Raw genomic sequence first — 18,590 nt, forward strand, 5'->3', positions numbered from 1 at the left:
GATGAAACTGTAGGGGATGAGAGAGGGTAATTTGGAGACATTTGAAGAAGGCGGGATTAATAAATGGAGCAGATAGTGCGAGGCAATGGGTTGCTCAAGATAGTAATGGAGAGATAATGCTGGGAAAGAGAGAGAAAAAAGAACAGATATTTTGGATGCAATTCAAGAGAGCATGTATAGCTAAAGAATGAGTTACATGATGTTTATGGACAATTTGTGATCATATTTAGGGTTTAGGAGAAGAGTAGTATGTTAAACTAGGGTCCATCAAAAACATATTGTTAGCTGGCCGACTTCTAATAATAATTGTTATATCTATGCTGACCTCTTCTTTCCTTTTGCATAATGTTGCCGTCCATTATAATTTTTGGCCAGCCTACATCTTGTAAAATGTGCCCAATAAACTCATCTCTTTTTCATTTAAGGGAGTTCGAAAGTCTAGGCAGCTTTTTCCATTTTTTGGATGACTTTCATCATCATGAATGGAGAGTCTTGAATAATTGTTATCATACATCTCAACTCTCGAGTATCTTTGTCTTTATTTTATTCACTTTCACGTGATAGTGATAGATATCCACTCGCATTCCCTGAATCTTTACTCCTCTTCCTTCTCCTTGCTGGTCTTCCCATAATTATATCATATCATCTAGTTCGCTTACAATATATAAATTAAATAGCTGAGGTGACAGATTAAAAGTTTGCATTACTTCTTTTCCTGCTGAAGCTTCTGCAATTCAGTCTCTGCATCTTATTACAGCTTTGACTTCTTTTTACATCCACCAGATTATTATTCATCTTTTGTTTTGGTCTATATCCATCTCATGCAATTTTCTGAATAGTGTTAATTGCACAGGGTCATGAGTTTTTTAGTATTTTTTCCAAGGAGAGTTTCAAGAGAGAATTGATTCATACATGAACATCCAGTTAATAGGCAAATGTTTCTATCACTTGTCAGATCTCTGGGGATCCTAAGCTTCACTCTAGGTATAGGATTTTTAAGGTATCAGGATTGCCTAGGAAACCGCATGTGTCACAGGGAATACAGAATTGACCCCTCTGCCATGATGTGTGAATTTCTTATACCGCAAAGGATATTAGGTAAGCTCTGCACTAACCTATCAATCCAACCTTTGGGTTCATTGCTCTGGTTTTTTTATTTTTTCAATATAAAATTTAAGAATATAGGCAATAGACATGTTACATATATACATAAAATTATTTATTGAAAAATGAAGAAATGATGAGAAACAAAAAGATGTGAGAGAGATGAAATGAATCGCACAGCATATTAAGACCATGTCACTTACTGTGATAATATTTACATACACAAGACCAGTCTTGAGAGATTAACAGGCAAGAATCTTCCAAGATTCGCACTGCTCAACTGTTCATGTGGCAAATCTGGAATTGTTCACAAACCAGAAAGGCCAAATAAATAATGACCCCAAATATATATCCCTACCCTGATATTTTTTAAAACAAAAAACATCACATTCTTCAGAAGAAAATCACATCGATAGGATTTACATCATCACACAGCACCACATATTAACTTCCTGCCCCACTTAAGGTTCAGTTATTATCGATGTAGGACAGGAACGGTATTGGATTCTGACATTCCAGTGGACAGGGATTAATGTCTCTTTCATCCTCTTGGTAAAAGAGGAAAGTTATCCCATAGTGAGTTGAGGCTGAGGAGTATTAAAAATGATTCACTGGTTGGATGGAGTCATTTTACACAGGAAGTTGGGATTGTTTGACCTCCAATTGGTTGCATTAGGGCCGAATCTGTACACTAAACGACGTCCTAGGACTGGAAGGAGGACTTTGCTTTTGTAGTAGTATCTGGAATGAATAAATTTTCATTCTTTAATATTGGATATACATGATCACCATCTTGTATTTATGACTAATCTTTGTTGAATGACATTTGATAATCAAAGATGAATAGTTTTGAGTTATTAAAACAACAAGTGTGATGGAACAGCATACTAAAAATTAATTAAAACACTGGTAGGACACAAGATACCTGTGCATTGCAATGTGCATCAGGTTTACTAGAATAGTAAATGAAAAGTACTGCCTGTGTTGTAACTAATTTTCGTTATTCATGATATACAAACATATATTCTCTTGGTTAGTCATCAGAATATGTATCTTAAGTATTAACCAATGAGTTGAAGCTAAATGTGGCTGTGTTGGCATTGCAAATTTAAGTACGGCAAAATCAAAAGTCCTGTTAGTGATAGTTAAGTAAGAGTCTATAAATAATTTATTCCAGCTCAATGAATAGGTAATAGGCACATAAATATACTTCCTGCACATGAGTACACACACAATTACATTATTTCAATAATATAAAAAAGAGCCCATATTTCAGAGAATGTTCATTCAAATTAAAAGTATAATAAATATGAAGGTACTCCGTTTAGCATGTATATTTATGTTCCCAGCCCATAGAGATACTGTTTACCAATGACTATTAAATATTTGCATTCTTTGTTGCCAACAGTATACTTGGTCTGAATTGGCACTTCGTAATGGTAACTCATTATTTCTAACTGGGAATATTCTATTGCAATCAGTAAATGCCGAATTTGTAGAGAAGAAATATTACTGCAAACAAAAATGGCTCTCAAATTTTTACAGCAATACATGTCAAGCCTGTTCGAAGACACCTGGTGAACACACATGATTCTTAATTTTTATCATATTTTAAAATATATTGATTGGTAGATGATTTGACTGTCATATAATAACTATTTGCAGAGGAATTCCCAGCATACAATAAGCAATATATAATGTAAGTGGCTGATGAAAATATTTGTGGATTGGTTTGCAGGGATTACACTCTAGTATATAGAATTTAAAATGGGTAAATGATCCAGAGGATAATCAAGTCTGGAACAGGAGGCAAAGTACACTCCAGTATAAGAGATTCAATGAACTTAAATATTATTTTTGGTGTCAACAATTTAGGAATGAAGCATCAACCATTGCTCTTCCATCACCATAAGAGTTGACAAAACTCTGCTAATTTTTGGCCAATCAGATATTACATATTATCGATAAAGTTCTCACAGGTAAAAAAAAAATGGACTAGTATCTGCTTCAAGAATTTAAAAGACTGGAGAAAATATTTAAACCTCACCTCATGGCACGACTAAGTTTTTCATAGTTCATTTTGGGATTCTTCTTGATTTCTCCCCACAGCTTGGCCACTCTCTCACTTTGGACGAATCTAAACATTCCCTGATCATGGTCCACCCAACAGATGTCACCTGGACAATACTTCTGGTTTTTTAATAAATCCCTGATGAACTCCCACAAACGTCCGCACTTCTGACCTGTAAAAACAGAATTGATTCAACTCAGTTATAAGAATAAATAATCATATGCCGGATTAAACGTTTTTTCCCTAATCTAATAAATCCTCAAATGGGGCTGTAAGCAAATTTAAGCAAATTCAGCAATTGTTAGTGCTTTAAAACCTGAGTGAAAGGAATGATGCGGAACATTTCATTTGGGAAGGAAATGGTGAAGGATGTGATAGAGGGGAGGCCAGGAGGGAGGTTACAGAGCAAGGTAGGGATATGAAAAGGGTAGAGATGTTTGATAGAATTTCCAGAAGAACTGAAGTGAGTGAGATATCTGGTTTTATCTTGTAATAAGAGGTCAAATGTAGGCACATTCAGCCTGTCAATCCAAAACCCACCCAAATGGGTAGACTACCCCAAATTATAATACAAAATGATTTACAAAAATTAAAAGGATGTCCCTATTCATATCAATAAAACTGAATAAATATATACTTAGGGTTATAGAGGTTATATACACAGTTCTGCAGGATTCAAAACCTGCTCTTACAGCAACAAAAAATGTGATGGTGAAGGCAACATCATTGGATGAGAGTGTGCAGGGACAAGAACAGAGTTTGAATTCGTTGCATAGGTTCCATGCTCACCTGACTTCCTTCGCGTACGGGTTCTGTTGGCCGTTTCCTTTGGGTCTCGTGGCGGTCTGCCGACACCCTTCTTTTTCACCTTTGTCTTGAGTTCTTGAGATTCACCTTCAGAATCCAAACCTATGAAAAATACAGGAAGATGCAACATGTACTCACACTTCTCTTGAAATACACCCTTGGGGGATCTTGGTATATTATAATCCAATTGGCAACTTATTCTAACCAGGCTCTTGGAACAAATTAATTCACAAACAAGTTAGTAGTCTACTAAAATTTCACAAATGTAGAAAAAGTTATAGGTTTACGCTCATGTAATCTATGATAACTAGCCAGACTTAAGATATAGCTAGCATGAAATGCATGTTTTTGAAGTTTTATAGGCCTAACTATATCATCCAACTGTCAACCACCATAACTTATAAACTAAACAGCTTGTTTGTGAAGGCGGCACATTTAATTCAATTATCCTCCTTTGATGCAATGAAAACAATGAAACCTACCTGAGGATCTTTCACACGTGAGGTCATCGTTGTTGAGGTTTAACTGAGGCACTTGCCACGTTGCCAATGGATCTGGACATCGGTTGTCCACTTCTCCTCGGAATGATGTGTTAAACCCAGGAACTGAAAATTGAAACAAAAATGCTATTTACAGATGGAAAACAAACTTTGCTATCATAAACAAAAGCCATTTCTTGCAAGTGAAAATGCAAATGCCTAAGTAAGCATTAATAAGTTCCCAGTTGAGTTTGAACATTATAACATTTTTAAGCTTTAAGCAAAAATAGGAAGCATATTTTAAGAACATTTAGAATTTCTTTAAAATAAATTTACCCTGCTACAATTATATCTTTGTGGCTGATGATTACATTCTTCTCATGGCATAATAGATAATTGATTGGCACTTCAACAGAAAGAAAAAGGGTGACTGAATTCAATGGAAATTTGCTATCAAAGAATAAGGTTAAAATGATCACTACGGACGAATTAAATTTTGCGGCCTTGCAATCTAATGCTATGAGTTGCGCTACTGAGACAATTTAAAGTACTTACGGGCACAATCAAGTCCTTGTCCTCGGTAAGCATCGTGATCTGGATGCCATGACCTAGATATCAACAATTTTTGTAGTGCATGGTAGAAGAGAGCACCATGGTTTGGTTCCAACCTGAGAAAGTCATCTAGTGTTAGTGCGCACAGTCCCAGTCCATCATTGAGATCTCGGAATCCAGAGAGCATAATATCCTCACAACGGAGGCCGTTTTCCGTGGCCACAAACACAATCCAGCTCATAATATCCTCCCTTGACCACTGTTTCACTGCTTTCTCCTGCCATTCATTGTATGTCTCTTCCTTGACATTAACTGGTAAGAAGTAAACAAGAGAAAGATATTAACTTCTTTAATATTACAAACTTATTTTTTCATATAATTTTTTTTGTCATTGCTTTAACGCAAAAATGACATAATTTGTTCAATATACTTTATGTTTGCTGCCCCAAATGAAAGATTTCTGATGAGAAAAATTTCCTCCAGAGTACTCTAGACATAAAAGTCAAGTTGAATTTAATGATTTTCAGTTATAAAATATTCAATCCATAGGAACCTCATCTTTTTACTTGCTTTCTTTGCTAGTGGGCATCAATTATTTATTTCAAATTATGCCACCGTTTAGTGAACTATTCATTTAATTGGGCTTAAGCTGAATGAAACAAGTAGATGAACTATATTCAGCCCTTCATGAATAATCATTGACTGCAAGACACTTACAGATATGTGAGGATTTGTTGGATGTCGATGTGATGAATGTAGAGGCAACTGTATAGCTGCCATTATTCACACAAGCTGATCCAAGGACCTCCATGTCCAAATTCTCACGCTCTCCCTCAGCTATGCTCAGCCCTAGACCGACGACAGGTTGCGGCACAGTTATTGATGCAGACAACACTGCCATATAATCATCGTCGTCGTAAAGACATAGGGCATCGTCCCAGACCTGTATGGAAAATGAGTGTTTTAAATCACCATGAATTACATCAGTCGAGATCCAATACAAAATTGTATTGAAATATCCATGGCTGCAATGCAACCAAATAAATTAAATAAATAAATTGAATGAATTCTCCCTTAAATACAAATAGCGACATAAAAATATCAAATTAAATAAAAGTGAAAATAGTAGTTCTTAACATAAAACCAGAATGCATACAAAAATGTACTTCTTCCTCAACTCTATTCGTTTTTCGATGTAATTGTTCAATAATTTTTACAAAAGTATTTTTCATTCCTACTTTTAATTCACCACCAAAAAAATGCAGGATGGAATTCATTTTTGACTAGATTGGGATATTATGCTGAAAGAACGTGTATAAAATTTCCAACGTAAGGCAATTAATTGAAAGGGCGATCCTGTGGAAAGAAAAGTATTCTGATTCTTCCTTGTGCAAACTAGAAAACACTGATCTGACGTCCATGTAATATAAAAGATGTATAGTCCCTCAACCACCAGCACATGCTTGCTGAAGCACTGATGTGGACTGCAAATGCAAGTAGGAGCAGAGCCAGACCGCAGTGGATGGCACTGCAGAGGTCAGGAGGCAAACGCCTACCGCAAATACTTGTCCCAGAGCCATATATTATATATATTATATATATTATATATATTATATATATTATATATATTATATATATATATATATATATATATATATATATATTATATATATATATTATATATATATATATATATATATATATATTATATATATTTATTTATTTATTTATTTATATGGGTAACAATCAGTGTGGGGTACATTCAGGGCGGGTCCACGATTTTTTCGCCTCATAGTAGGAAGGCCCCTTCCTGCGACTCCGCGCGAGGACTAGGAATAGTATTTCCGCGCCCTTAACAGGCCCCCCTCTCTCCATGTGTCACGACCACAGGGCCAGGTTGTTTTAAACCTTGGCGCCTTCCCATTGCCACGGATTCGCGCCCCTCATTGGCTATCGTCGTCCTCGTTAGGCTGGCGCTCTGGTCGGGCTCTTCGCCCCCCTGGAGTACAGCCGCCTGCCGGCCCTCCCGGGCGGTGGCGACTCCTTGCCCAACTCATCCCCGCCCCCAAAAGACTGCGCGTCAACAAGCGAAAAAAACAACGGGAGGCGCTTATCCAGGCTTCGAAACTGTCGAAACCAGGCAACTCAAACGTGGTGTGTGTTTGCGGGAATTGCCAAATCCAAAATATATAGATGCAGTTAGCTTCAGGACACGCGTGGTGCTCTTTAGAAGAAGCAATCAGCGAAACATGGATAATGTTTCTGGTTCCACGCACACTGTATCCTTTCTGTTGGAAACTGGAAATATACGGAGACCTCCGTGTATCTCCAGTTTCGCTTTGAAACATACCTATCAGATCAAAAACCTGATTTTATGGAAATGCTTAATTAGAACATTATTTATTTGAAACTTATTGGAATTAGATTTTTATAAATGCTTTCGCAATCCCACAAATGATTCACAACTACATCTCTTTGACCATGTATTCTCATCTTGCGTGCGAAATGTTTACGTTCGAGGGGTGACGCTTAAGGTTAAGTTCTAACCGCCAACATTTACGGTTTATGGGGAAGAAGGGGTCAAAAGTGATACTTTCCACGCCTCTTTTGAGTTCTCGAAGGGAGGGGCAATGCCTTTTAAGCACACTCATTATTCTACCTTCCAACACCGCTTGATTAACAAAACTTTGCTTCCAGGATAGATACCGCCGGAGTCGAAAGTTCAGCATTCTTTGGTGTACGCGGCAAAGTGATTATTTCATGATTCGTAAATATAGTATAAGAATTACCTCCCAAAAGGTTTCATTCTATGGGTCGATGTCAATCCCTAAACAGAGGATTTCCGGACAAGAAAATTTAAGAGTCGTCCCATAGTTTGTTGAGTTTAGAATTGAATGCCTTTCAACGGGCTCCGACAGAGGAGGGCTCGGTGTTGACAGAAAGCGTTATAGCAAGACGTAGTAGATGAAATTACTTACGTGACAATTAATAACTGCCTAAACTTTCTGGAAAACCTGAAAAACTACCCACAGGGATAAATACAGCTAATAACAGGTAACAATTTGCATCAAGCAGTAAATGCCGTCTATCCAGGTCACTCGGACTACTGACTGCTAGTTATTAAGCAGTCTCTTTGGTAGATATCGACTTATTTGCGACGAGAGAAATATAAAGATAAATGCATCCCCAGAGTATCAAAAGGATAAATTCACGTATACCATCCGTTTTAGTGAATTTCTGAATGTGTTGGCCCAGGCTAAGAAATGGGTAAGATACGACCGCCGCGTGGGGAAACGTGAATACAAAGGAGGCGGAGACATATCCTTTGCTTTCGAGCGACGTGTGGAGTTTCTCGAGGTGGCAATTCCGTGGCGAAAAATGGGTGAAATATTTCATCAGGGCTGATGGGTACTTTCATAACTGTTTGAAAATAAATTCAAAGGAAAGGAGAGTTTTTATAAGGAATGATTTCAAACTGTGATGAATTACTGTGAAATTGAGCGGACGAAAACACTTGATATGACCTTCAGAGTTTATATAACTGATAAACGCAATTAAAAATACTATAAATACCCCAAAATGGACGACCACAACAATAATAAATGAAACGATTAACATTGTCGTGAAACGTGGTAGGAAACCTGGTTGGTTGGAGTTTTTGGCTTGTAAAGCGTGAGAAAATTCATTAAGAAAATCGGCGAGCGAAACAAATCAAAGAAGTTTTCCTGCAAAATATGAGCGCATTCAATGAGGCGAGTTGTCAATAGGTATCTTGGTTTCTGGTAGTTGGCAAGTGTTGTCAAAGATGGAGCAACAAATTGTACGGCCACGAGGTGTGCCCTCTTCTTTGATTAATTTCAGTAAAAACAAGCCTTTACAATCCATAGAAATATTACAACTATTTGAAATGCGGTTGAAAGCAGCCCAGAGAAATAGCATAAAGGCGCAAAAATTATTAAAATCTTACTCGTAAAATTACCGGTTAAGGGAGGGGCTGCGAGGTATAATGACAGCTCGACACCAACCACAATGGGAAATTTGTAATTCGATCGTGATACTTGAGAGACTATAAAATATTCTTTAAGCATTGAGGTATTCTGAAGGGCTCTTCATGATACTCGTTGAATGGAAGTAAGTCTCCTTAATGCGGTTCCACAGGTCTTTCTGAGCTGTTCTCAATGCTTAGATGGGCAATCCTGGTAACCCTCAATTATTTCTTTTTGCCCACCAGGCTTACATCCCACCTTCCGAGTCGATAAGTTTAAATGCGATGGAAGGTTTTTGCCAAAATTACGTTGCTGATTTTGCCGTGGACCCCACTCGCAGCACCAAAATAATATAATATTGTTGAGCCGGCTTAAAAGGATCCTAGCAATCCGTTTGACTAGTTCTGTCCCGATAGATGAGAAGGCGAATTGCCCCTATTTCTAGTGGTTGATGGTGCCGTATTAATGCCCTAGACATGAAAAAGGAATAAGAGGAAATAGTTCATGCCTCCTTCACGACATTGAAATATAATTCCATCTATATTTATCTTTATTCTTTAAGAAATGAGGTCGAGAACCCGACTTTTTTTTCGTCAATTCCACGTGGTTAAAGTTTGTAAAATAACCATTACAACAGGAGGAACAACCAACATTTCCACAGAATGTAGATACTGGCACATTGCGTCACACCAAATAGAATTTTGTGGGAAAAATATGATATCCCTCCTACTGTTACGGATATGTACAACTTCCATGAGTGAGAATATTTTTTTGCAAACTATGAATGATGGTTCGGGACAGAACTTAGTGGGAAGTGGGAATCTGTTCTTGCTTTCATTCCGGATTCTGAGATTTCGGCACTAAACCAAAAGGGTTACTTCATACTATGAGATATTACTCTAGAAAAACAGTGTTCGTTTATTTGAGAAAAAAACTTTAGGACTGTCCAGGAAGTACATGAATGTCCTCACAGTTACATAATTTTGCAGGAGAGGAACGTCAATAAACCCGAATGCACTTCCCCGGATCTTTTATTTCCGCTGTCATAAATAGAAGTGACGTAGATTATTTTTCATTCTTCGTTTTGGTGCGTCAACGACCAAAGTAATTCTGGTATAATAATATCTCATTAGGATTTATTAATTTAGTTTTCAAAGAAGGGTGTGGCTGGGTCCAACTTTCGAAGTGCTACTTGTACTGACATTTCTTCCCGTCCTGGACACTGTGAACTTTGGGGGGGACTGTACCCGCTTATGAATTGGCGATTTATCATTTAATCTATCAAGAGAGATGCCTGTTTAATTTTGGTTCGAATTTTTTTACATTGTACTCAAATATTTTGCTAATGACCTTAGGTTTGAGTATTTTGAAACTAGAGGGGTTCTCCAATGTAAAATTTAATATCCTTTGTATCTTTCGTTTGTATTCAAAAACGCTGGGACCACATTTTTCGATCAAAGTCAAACTCTTGTTTAACTCGTGAGTCGGTGCAGTTTTACTTTCGGTTAAATTGAGGTATTTAGTGATCAATTAGGTCCCGTCAGATATGACACTGTGATAATTGGTCCCATAAGGTGACACGTGCTACAATTTCCGAGTGGCTGCTTATTGGTAGAGGAATTTGATATCCTATGCTCTCTGGTTGGTCTTAATGCTGCGTAATACAATAGGCTGGAAAATACGCAGAGCGAATAACTCACGGTTTCATGTTGCTGTGTCTATGCTATAGCCGTTCCGATTGAATACCGGCAAATGGAAGGTTAATTACACTCAAAGGTACTACATCCTCTGGCAATTGCAATACCGCAAGCTTACTGTTGAGCTACAAGAAAACAAAACACACTGGAATGTGAAAATAGGATCGCAATGGTAAAGAATTCCAAGAGCTTTGATTATCTTTGAACAAAATGGCGACCAGAGAGAACAGATTTCAGATCTTGAGCATTACGAAGACGTACATATATGTCTCAAGAGACATCCCATCCGCACAATCTGGTCAAAGTGAAACGTTTATAAGATTGGTTTGATATTATTCTACGGAATATTCCTATTGCAAAATTAATCGAAGATCCAATGAGTTTCCATTAAGTTATGCCTTGTTTAGGAGGAATATTTCGTGAAGTCTCACGCAATTAATATAATTCCAAAGTTTTTGCGACTTTAAATTTTAAGGAACAAATTAATAAAACATTGCAAAAAAAATATCAACGGGAAAATTCTAATCGTTAATTAATCTCATTCTTTAGCATTTCGACAGAGAGAGGAGTTGAGACCATAGCACAGTATCTTTTAAGTTTACATTTACTTTTTACGAATTATACCAACAACCAGTGCCACAAAATATTCACACCTATAACCATCAAGTGAAGGTAAACGATTAAGAGAGTGAATTGCATTACCTGAGAAGAGAGTAGGTATGGCCAATACAATCCGGGGGAGTTAATCTAATTCTTTTTCTAACATGTACTTACGCAATTTCATTCAGTACTTTTGGGTTCGAAGCTGAAGAACGTCTTTTTTCCATAAAAGAATAAAAGCCTTTGGTATACTTCGGAAGGAAGATTAGAGTTTATCAATCAGGGATAACATTTACAGGTCAATGAGTCCAATTTTTTAATAGTTGCAGTAATAAAAAAATGGCGCTAATGCGTACACTTGATTTCATGAATTGCATTAAACTTTGCGATTTTTTACCATGAAAAAATTGCGAAACTATTTAAATGAATGAATATCATATCTATGGCGCCATTTTTATCGGAGATCCCGTTTAAAACGTTAGAACGCGAAGTTATACTGCCACGTACGCACCTCGAGTAAACTTTGGCGTTAAGAACAGGAAAAAAATAATTAAGAATATATGTCAACGAATTTCATGGTTATTCGCGAAAAATCGAATTACCTGATACCCTATACAAATGTTTGTAGCTTGAACAAATCAGAGTAAAAAAGAAACGCAACTATGAATTTACAATTTCATCAGTTTTTTCATATGAAAATATAATTTTTGAGTACGTTAATCAACAGAAAAAACTTTATACGTTATAGGTCAATAACTAAGCATTTATACCGCAAGATCTCCGTGTTTAATTCAACATTTGGATATTTCGTTAATTTATAGAAGTTTCTCATTGGTAACAAAAGTTAATAATCGTAAAATTCTGTCTCATGGCTTAACCTGTAACGTAAAACAGGCGCGGACAAGAATATCTGTCTTCTATTGTTTTTACATGAATGATTGATTGTCGAGATCAAATTGTTCATTTGAGTTCTTATATGAACCATATTTATTCGAAATGCGTGCGCATGGATCCCATTTAATGATGGTTGATTTCGCCTACACACTACCAGGGCTATTTTAATTACGCGTAGTTGAAGAATTATACTATGCTCCTCGTCTTACCTGCCAAAAACGAATCGGGAACTGCCGTTAGATGTGTGTGCGTGCGTTCAAGTGTGCGTTTAAGAGAGAGAACGAGAGACAAACACTGACACCAGGCGCCGCCACGGGAGCCAGCTCAGAGTTACTCACAGGTGGACACACCCACATCACTCCCTCGGCGCGGGTGGTCGTGTTATTAGCGCCAGAGGCGGTGGTGCGCTGCGATCGGCTGCAGATTTAATCCGCGAACGTCTTACTTAATCCATGCGGACGCCGATGGCATGCTGACGGACTATTTCCTAGGAACCGAGTGTTACTTGGAGCACAACAGGATTTGTTTGTTTTTGGCGAAAAAATAAGAATGAAGGAAATGGCGAGTGAGAAAAAAGTTCATTTCTCGTAAATTATTTCGAAAGTTATCGCCGAGTCATCGATACACAAAGACCTGCCCAGGGTCAGCACACTGGTGAAAGATAAAAAGTTCTAACTTAAAGATTCAAAATAGCATTAACATAACGGACACGAATGAGTAGAAGTAATGAAATAAAAAGATTGAACTTTACCTTCAACGATGTGGTTTTTCCTATTCCGATTTAAAAAATATTAAATTCTGTTCAGTCGTAAAAAAAATTTAAAAAAACCCAAAATGGACTTATTAGCCCTACTCTCAAAAAGGAAGTGCACTTCTTCGAATTTCTACTGCACGACCACGATATTAATTGAAGAATACGATATCTCATTGACGCAGAAAACGCGGCTCGTGAATGAGCAATGCAACCGTCATTATTTTGGGATATGGTTCGTTTGGTGCTCCCCAAAAAGTTATCTTAAAACGTCTGAGCGAGGATACGAGTAATATGTACCAATACTAACTTCACATCGAGGTTCCATTGTGTTTAATGTTCTCAAAATATTTGACAACGCGTCGTCAAGGAGTTCTTCCTCAACAAAATGAACTTGCAAACCAATTTTTCCCCGAAGAAAAATGCCACATACGACGAATTACTTAAGATCCCAGGCGAATTGAGAATAGCAGGTCGCTGGGTTTCCGCCAGCCCGAATGTGTGCTTCGATGGAACGAAACACGTTGAAATGACGAATGGATAAATTAGGCCTGTTTCCTTCTGATCGCCCTTCAAAATTTTTCCTATGATCTAAATTGTCTATTATAATTTTGCGTCAAACGCAGGATTAATTCGAGACATAAAATAACCGTGTAAATAAATTCTGCGCGTGGAGAATTTTTTTTCTCAAATAAATCTACATCAAAACATAAGCTGAGATACGATCTTAGAAGCCTCCTAAAGTTTCCTTTGCTTATATTATATCGTAGTGATGTATTTAATTTAAATACGAAGGTAATAAATCTAATTATACTGCTCAGGAAATGCCACCACCTTGAATGCAGGCAGGTAGGGGGAAGGAGGGGGAGGTAGAAGAGGAATCGACCCATTGCTCATTAATAGAGATATTATTTCCTCCCATCACATATCCTTTGTCAGCAAATCTCCAGGGTAATATCATTAAACATCGATCGTGTATCGGAAATTTATGGGAGCAACGCAATATTGGGGTGGGCTGTCAACGCTCATTAATGTTACAGAGATTTAGAGCTATCCCACGATAAACAATTTATACACCTATTAAAGGATTAGGTACAAAACAGCGATTTATGAGATTTGATCGGTTCGGGAGTCCCCAAGGTCGGCGATAAAAAAAAATAGGTCGCGAACTATGCTATTGAGACGTCCACGCCGAGCGCGCAAACGCGGTCTCCGTTGCACTAAGTCTATAACGATTGTGAGATTGAAAACTGAGGTCCCGGGGGGGGGGGGACACCCAGATGACGTGCGGACGTTACATTTTAATTGGGGAATGGGTCTCCACGCCTGGGAACTGCCGCCACCACACCGGTAGCAAGCAGCACGTGGCGAGTCCCCTCTGGACACGGCAAACGAATTCGAATGAATGATCCATGGGGAAGTCAGCGCGCTTAATAGTTTTTACTCAACACGGAAAAAAACGTCTTCCGATTTAAGCGTTCGGACGAAAAAGGAAGACTTAAAAGAATGCGGAAAAAAGTTTTACAGGTTAGAGCCGCATGTCAGCCGATGGCCGGTGACACGAATGTTTATAGCCACTCTAATGGTGAGGCAATGTAATTCCCCACCAGTAATTAAGAGTGCGCTGGAGTGGCTTAGGGTTTCACCGCGAATGCAGACTGATCGGTGGGTGGCTGAGGATCCGTTGACGCACTCTCCAGAAACACAGCGGCGGTAAACGGCGACGGAAAGCCCGAGAAGACCCACACAAACACCCTTCCATTATAACTGAAAAATTTTATCGACGAAAATAAAATAAAGGTGGCTGCGTCGATGATTTCGAGATGAAATAGTGGGATTTTAAATCAAGAAAGACAGCGGCAAATGCGTCCCTACGGATTAAAGTTGGAGAGATAATGCCAATAAAATTAGAGAGATTAAGTGTACACCGGATAGATTTAAAATGTCATTTTTTCCGCGAACGATAGGGGATCATAATAACATTGTTCGACCGCGGCAGGGTCATATTCGGGTAAAATTATTCTGGTGTGTATTACACCCTGCCACACACCCTGGCGTAGGCTTGGAGGGTATAAATAAATAATAATATTTTTTCCAGCACAAATTTCGAAATTAATGTTAAATTCAAATCTGGCCACACGTGGGACTTGGAATGATTCTTCAGAAACGTCGTAGTCCCCATCCCACGTTGATAAACTTACATAAACGGCCAAAAACAAAGTCATCTCACTACCATCTTCCCGACACGGGACCATCACAGCGACGCCCATGTGTTTCATCACGGACGTTAAACGCACGTAGGGAAACATGCGAGAGCAGCCAAGCGGAAAAGCATTAAACAAAACAAGATCATCAACACAACCAAGAATCAAGTAGACATGGCAGAGGAGCAGTGTCAAAGCAAACATTTGAGACGAGTAAAATGCGGGCATACATGAAAAGCAAACGAACGTCAATGAAATTATCTGGGAAGAAACTGTTTTGAACGTTTTCTCGTTCGACGACGGACGGACGGAAGACGGAGGCATGCGCCAGCTCGCAAAACCCACTCGAAATTCTTATTTGCAATGCTTTTTCCGTAGACGAACGAACCAGAAACGAAATAACTGGGATTACTTGGTGCCAGAAGCAACGAAACGGAATCTTACGAAGGATTAAACTTTGCATCAGAAAAAGAACATGCAGAAGAAAACTTGCCATATTTCGAATAATCCGCTAAATCAAAGACTCAGGCCTCTACGGCGCAGGGCATCACAAAACATTACCGGCTTAATACACTGCTCTGCGCGATGTCATCTCAAAATATTTCTCCGCAGAAAGTGGGCTACCAAGTTTTGAGTTTACCGCCTCCCTCCCTCCCCTCCCACTACCCCGGACCGTCCCAATAAGTGCCGGCGAACATGTGACCGCGGGTGTACGGCCCGCAGCATGTATAATAGACGGCGAACTGACTAGGCGACGTTACCACCCGTCCGCTAAGAGAAAACAGGTGAAGAATTTTAAAACCACCCGCTAAAAGAGATGCCGCCTATCAATGAGTAACTGTCGCGTGTTTGCTAATATTTTTCCAAGGTATCCGCAAGATTTCTTCTTCTTCTAACGATTCTTAATCTTCTCAGGAATCGTCAATTTCTTTCAAACATCCGCGGTGATGCGCGAATCATGCCCGCGCATCGAATGTTAAATGAACTTCTATAGCACACCTGATGAAACATTTCAAACCTTTGAACATTATAAAAACAACAAAAACAAAAAAATATACATAGCAATACTCACATCTTTCTCGGGGCTCGGATGATAATAGGATGAGTTATAGTTGTAACTTTCTTGAGGCATAGCGACCCTCTAATTCGTTCACGGGTCGTAATGAACAAAGTAGTCGATTGGCGACAAGAGCCAGAGGGTACCACGAATCCTTTTTCACACAGTTCCGTCCCCCTTTCGTCGATCCTTTCGACTGGAGAGGATTTATCGCCTCTTCAATTAAAAAAACGATCACGTAAAAAGCTGAATAGGGAACGGACACAAGACTTTGTTGACTACGGCGTCAAGGACCCACGAGACACACAACAGTGCAGCAATACATACATACACAAAACCACGAAGCAGGAGAAGAAATGTCCAACGTTTCGAAAGAAAAACAAGTCTTACTTTGAGGTCTAATTTTTCCTCCCGTCTCTCCAAACAAAAATATCGTCACCGAAAAAAAAAACAGTCTACTAACAGTTTCCGTGATTTTCTAAAGTCTCCATCGACTTCTTTTTGCCTTCCTTTCACTGCCGCTTGACTAATATATCTCAAGGAGGTCCTCCACAGCCGAACACCTCCGTTCCTTCACTCCTGGGGGGGGGGGGATGACAGGTAAGAAACGAAGGTAAGTTTTATAGCGGTGGTCCTATCCCCATAGAGATCACAGCGCAGGGAAGAGAAAATTGGCGCCCCCACTTATGCACATGCGCCGGATTAAAAAACAATGTCAACAGCCTTGGGATCCGTCGTGACGGGTCACCGATTCCTTGGACGGTCCACCGACGAACGCAAGAATACTCCTCGCACCGAAAAGTCCGTGACACTGTTCCCGCGACGGCGATCGAGTTTCGCGCACTTGGCAAAAAACACGCACGAGACACGACTAGCTCTCTCACCTTCGTCCTGTGGGATACTGAACCCTATCCCGACTCGCTCCTCGGTGTCTTACACTTCCCCCTAGTTCCCTCTCCATCCCTTTCCCCTCCCTCCCTCAACACCCCGCTCACTCGGCCTCTCCCACCCCTCCGCTATCCCCCCCCCCGTCTTCGCTCCCTCCACGCCCCCCCCCCCCCGCCTTTCGCCTCCCACCAAAAGGCAAGCACACTTGACTCATTTTCCTCGAATTCGGAGGAGTAGGGCGTGGATACACTTGGAGTGGGAGAGGCTTGCGTTCGACTGATTGTGAGAAGCACCATCCCACTGCATACTGTGCGCTGCGAATGGGCCCGAAAAACCTCAGATAAAAAAAATAGGGGCAAAGGGGGGGTGCAAAAGGGGTTTTTTTCAGGGATCCGGGAGAAGACAGCCTTCGGCAGGGTTGGGCCTTTGCAGCTTGAGTTCTAGGCGGAGGAGAGTTTAGCGCCCCCCCCCTTCCCAGTCACCGTGAGAGTCGGGCGGGCGTGCGAGAGCGTGCTGGAACGGCCGAGGCGTGTTGCGTGTTAGAGAGAGTGCCGGGACTTCCCCATAGGCGGCGTCCGCCAATTAGGGGCGACTCCGCCGGCGAACCATAGCAACCGACCTGACGTCAACGTATTTACGCAACTCCCGAAGGAAAAGCCGCCTCACCCCTCCGCCGAATGCTCGGCGCATGGCCCACCCCCACCCCCAACTGCCCCCGACCCGTTATCCGCCTGGGAGGCGGCGGAGAGGTAGCCTAGGCCCCTCGGAGCTACCGCGCTGCCTCTGTGTATGTGTGTGTGTGTCAGGGCGTGCGTGCGTGTGTGTGTGCGCACGTCTTTTTTTTGCGTATTATTTCTCCCCCACCCACCCCCTCCTGCCCTCCTCACGTTCCCTCCCCCCTCCCTTCCCCCTCCCGCCGTCCTCACGTTCCCTCCCCCCTCCCTTCCCCTCCCCTGCAGCGCCTGTGTTCGATGTTTTGAGTCGGCGACCTTGGCGCGTGGATCGTCGCAGGGAGGGGGGAGCGGGCGATGGAGGGGAGGGGCGTCCGGTGGAATGGGCGCGGTAGGGGAACAAGGAAAACTTGACGATTTCCTGCGCTCTGATTGGCTGCCGCTTCCATAAACCTCTCTCTCTCTCTCTCTCAATTTTTCCTAGTATCTCGCTTCTCCTCTCCCTCCCATCCCTTTCCCATTCCATTTCGGAATCATCCCCCGGATTCCCCGGCCGCCCCGCCTGCCTGCCTCTGTGCCCCCCCCATCTCGCTTACTACAAACACCCCATACCACGACCGCAGTCACCACCACCACCTTGCCTACCCCATCGGGAATGAGTGACCCTGTGGCAACCAAACCGACCGGCTTCTTCTTTCCTTCTGCGACCTTTTGCGTACGGACTAGACAAACGAAGGGCGCGGTGATGTTTAGGAATCAAGCGAGTGTGTGTGTGTATATTTGGGGAAGAGGAAGAAAGTATCCATCGGTCAATGCGTGGAACCCGCAG

At 40.6% G+C, this 18,590-nt stretch overlaps 1 protein-coding gene across 1 annotated transcript; it reads right to left on the reverse strand.

The window, feature by feature from the left end:
• Positions 1-1,204: 1,204 nt before the first annotated feature.
• LOC139697798 (ETS homologous factor-like) lies at positions 1,205-17,120 on the reverse strand. Its single transcript, XM_071596643.1, has 7 exons — positions 16,218-17,120; positions 5,731-5,956; positions 5,017-5,325; positions 4,465-4,587; positions 3,965-4,084; positions 3,152-3,347; positions 1,205-1,845 (listed from the first exon to the last, which is right to left on the reverse strand). The coding sequence occupies exons 1-7, from the start codon at positions 16,275-16,277 to the stop codon at positions 1,713-1,715; spliced, it is 1,167 nt and encodes a 388-aa protein (XP_071452744.1). The 5' UTR covers positions 16,278-17,120; the 3' UTR covers positions 1,205-1,712.
• Between the last annotated feature and the right edge of the window lie 1,470 nt (positions 17,121-18,590).

This window comes from Hetaerina americana, unplaced genomic scaffold (assembly GCF_022747635.1).
Source record: "Hetaerina americana unplaced genomic scaffold, ioHetAmer1.1.p SCAF_8, whole genome shotgun sequence".
NCBI classification, from domain to species: Eukaryota; Metazoa; Arthropoda; class Insecta; order Odonata; family Calopterygidae; genus Hetaerina; species Hetaerina americana.

Coding starts and splice junctions, on each gene's coding strand:
- LOC139697798 (XM_071596643.1), bottom strand. CDS start 16,277: ATGCCTCAAGAAAGTTACAACTATAACTCATCCTATTATCATCCGAGC. Junction 5,326..5,730: donor CAACAAATCCTCACATATCT/GTAAGTGTCTTG, acceptor ACTTCTTACCAG/TTAATGTCAAGGAAGAGACA. Junction 4,588..5,016: donor ACAAGGACTTGATTGTGCCC/GTAAGTACTTTA, acceptor TTCAATTTTCAG/TTCCTGGGTTTAACACATCA.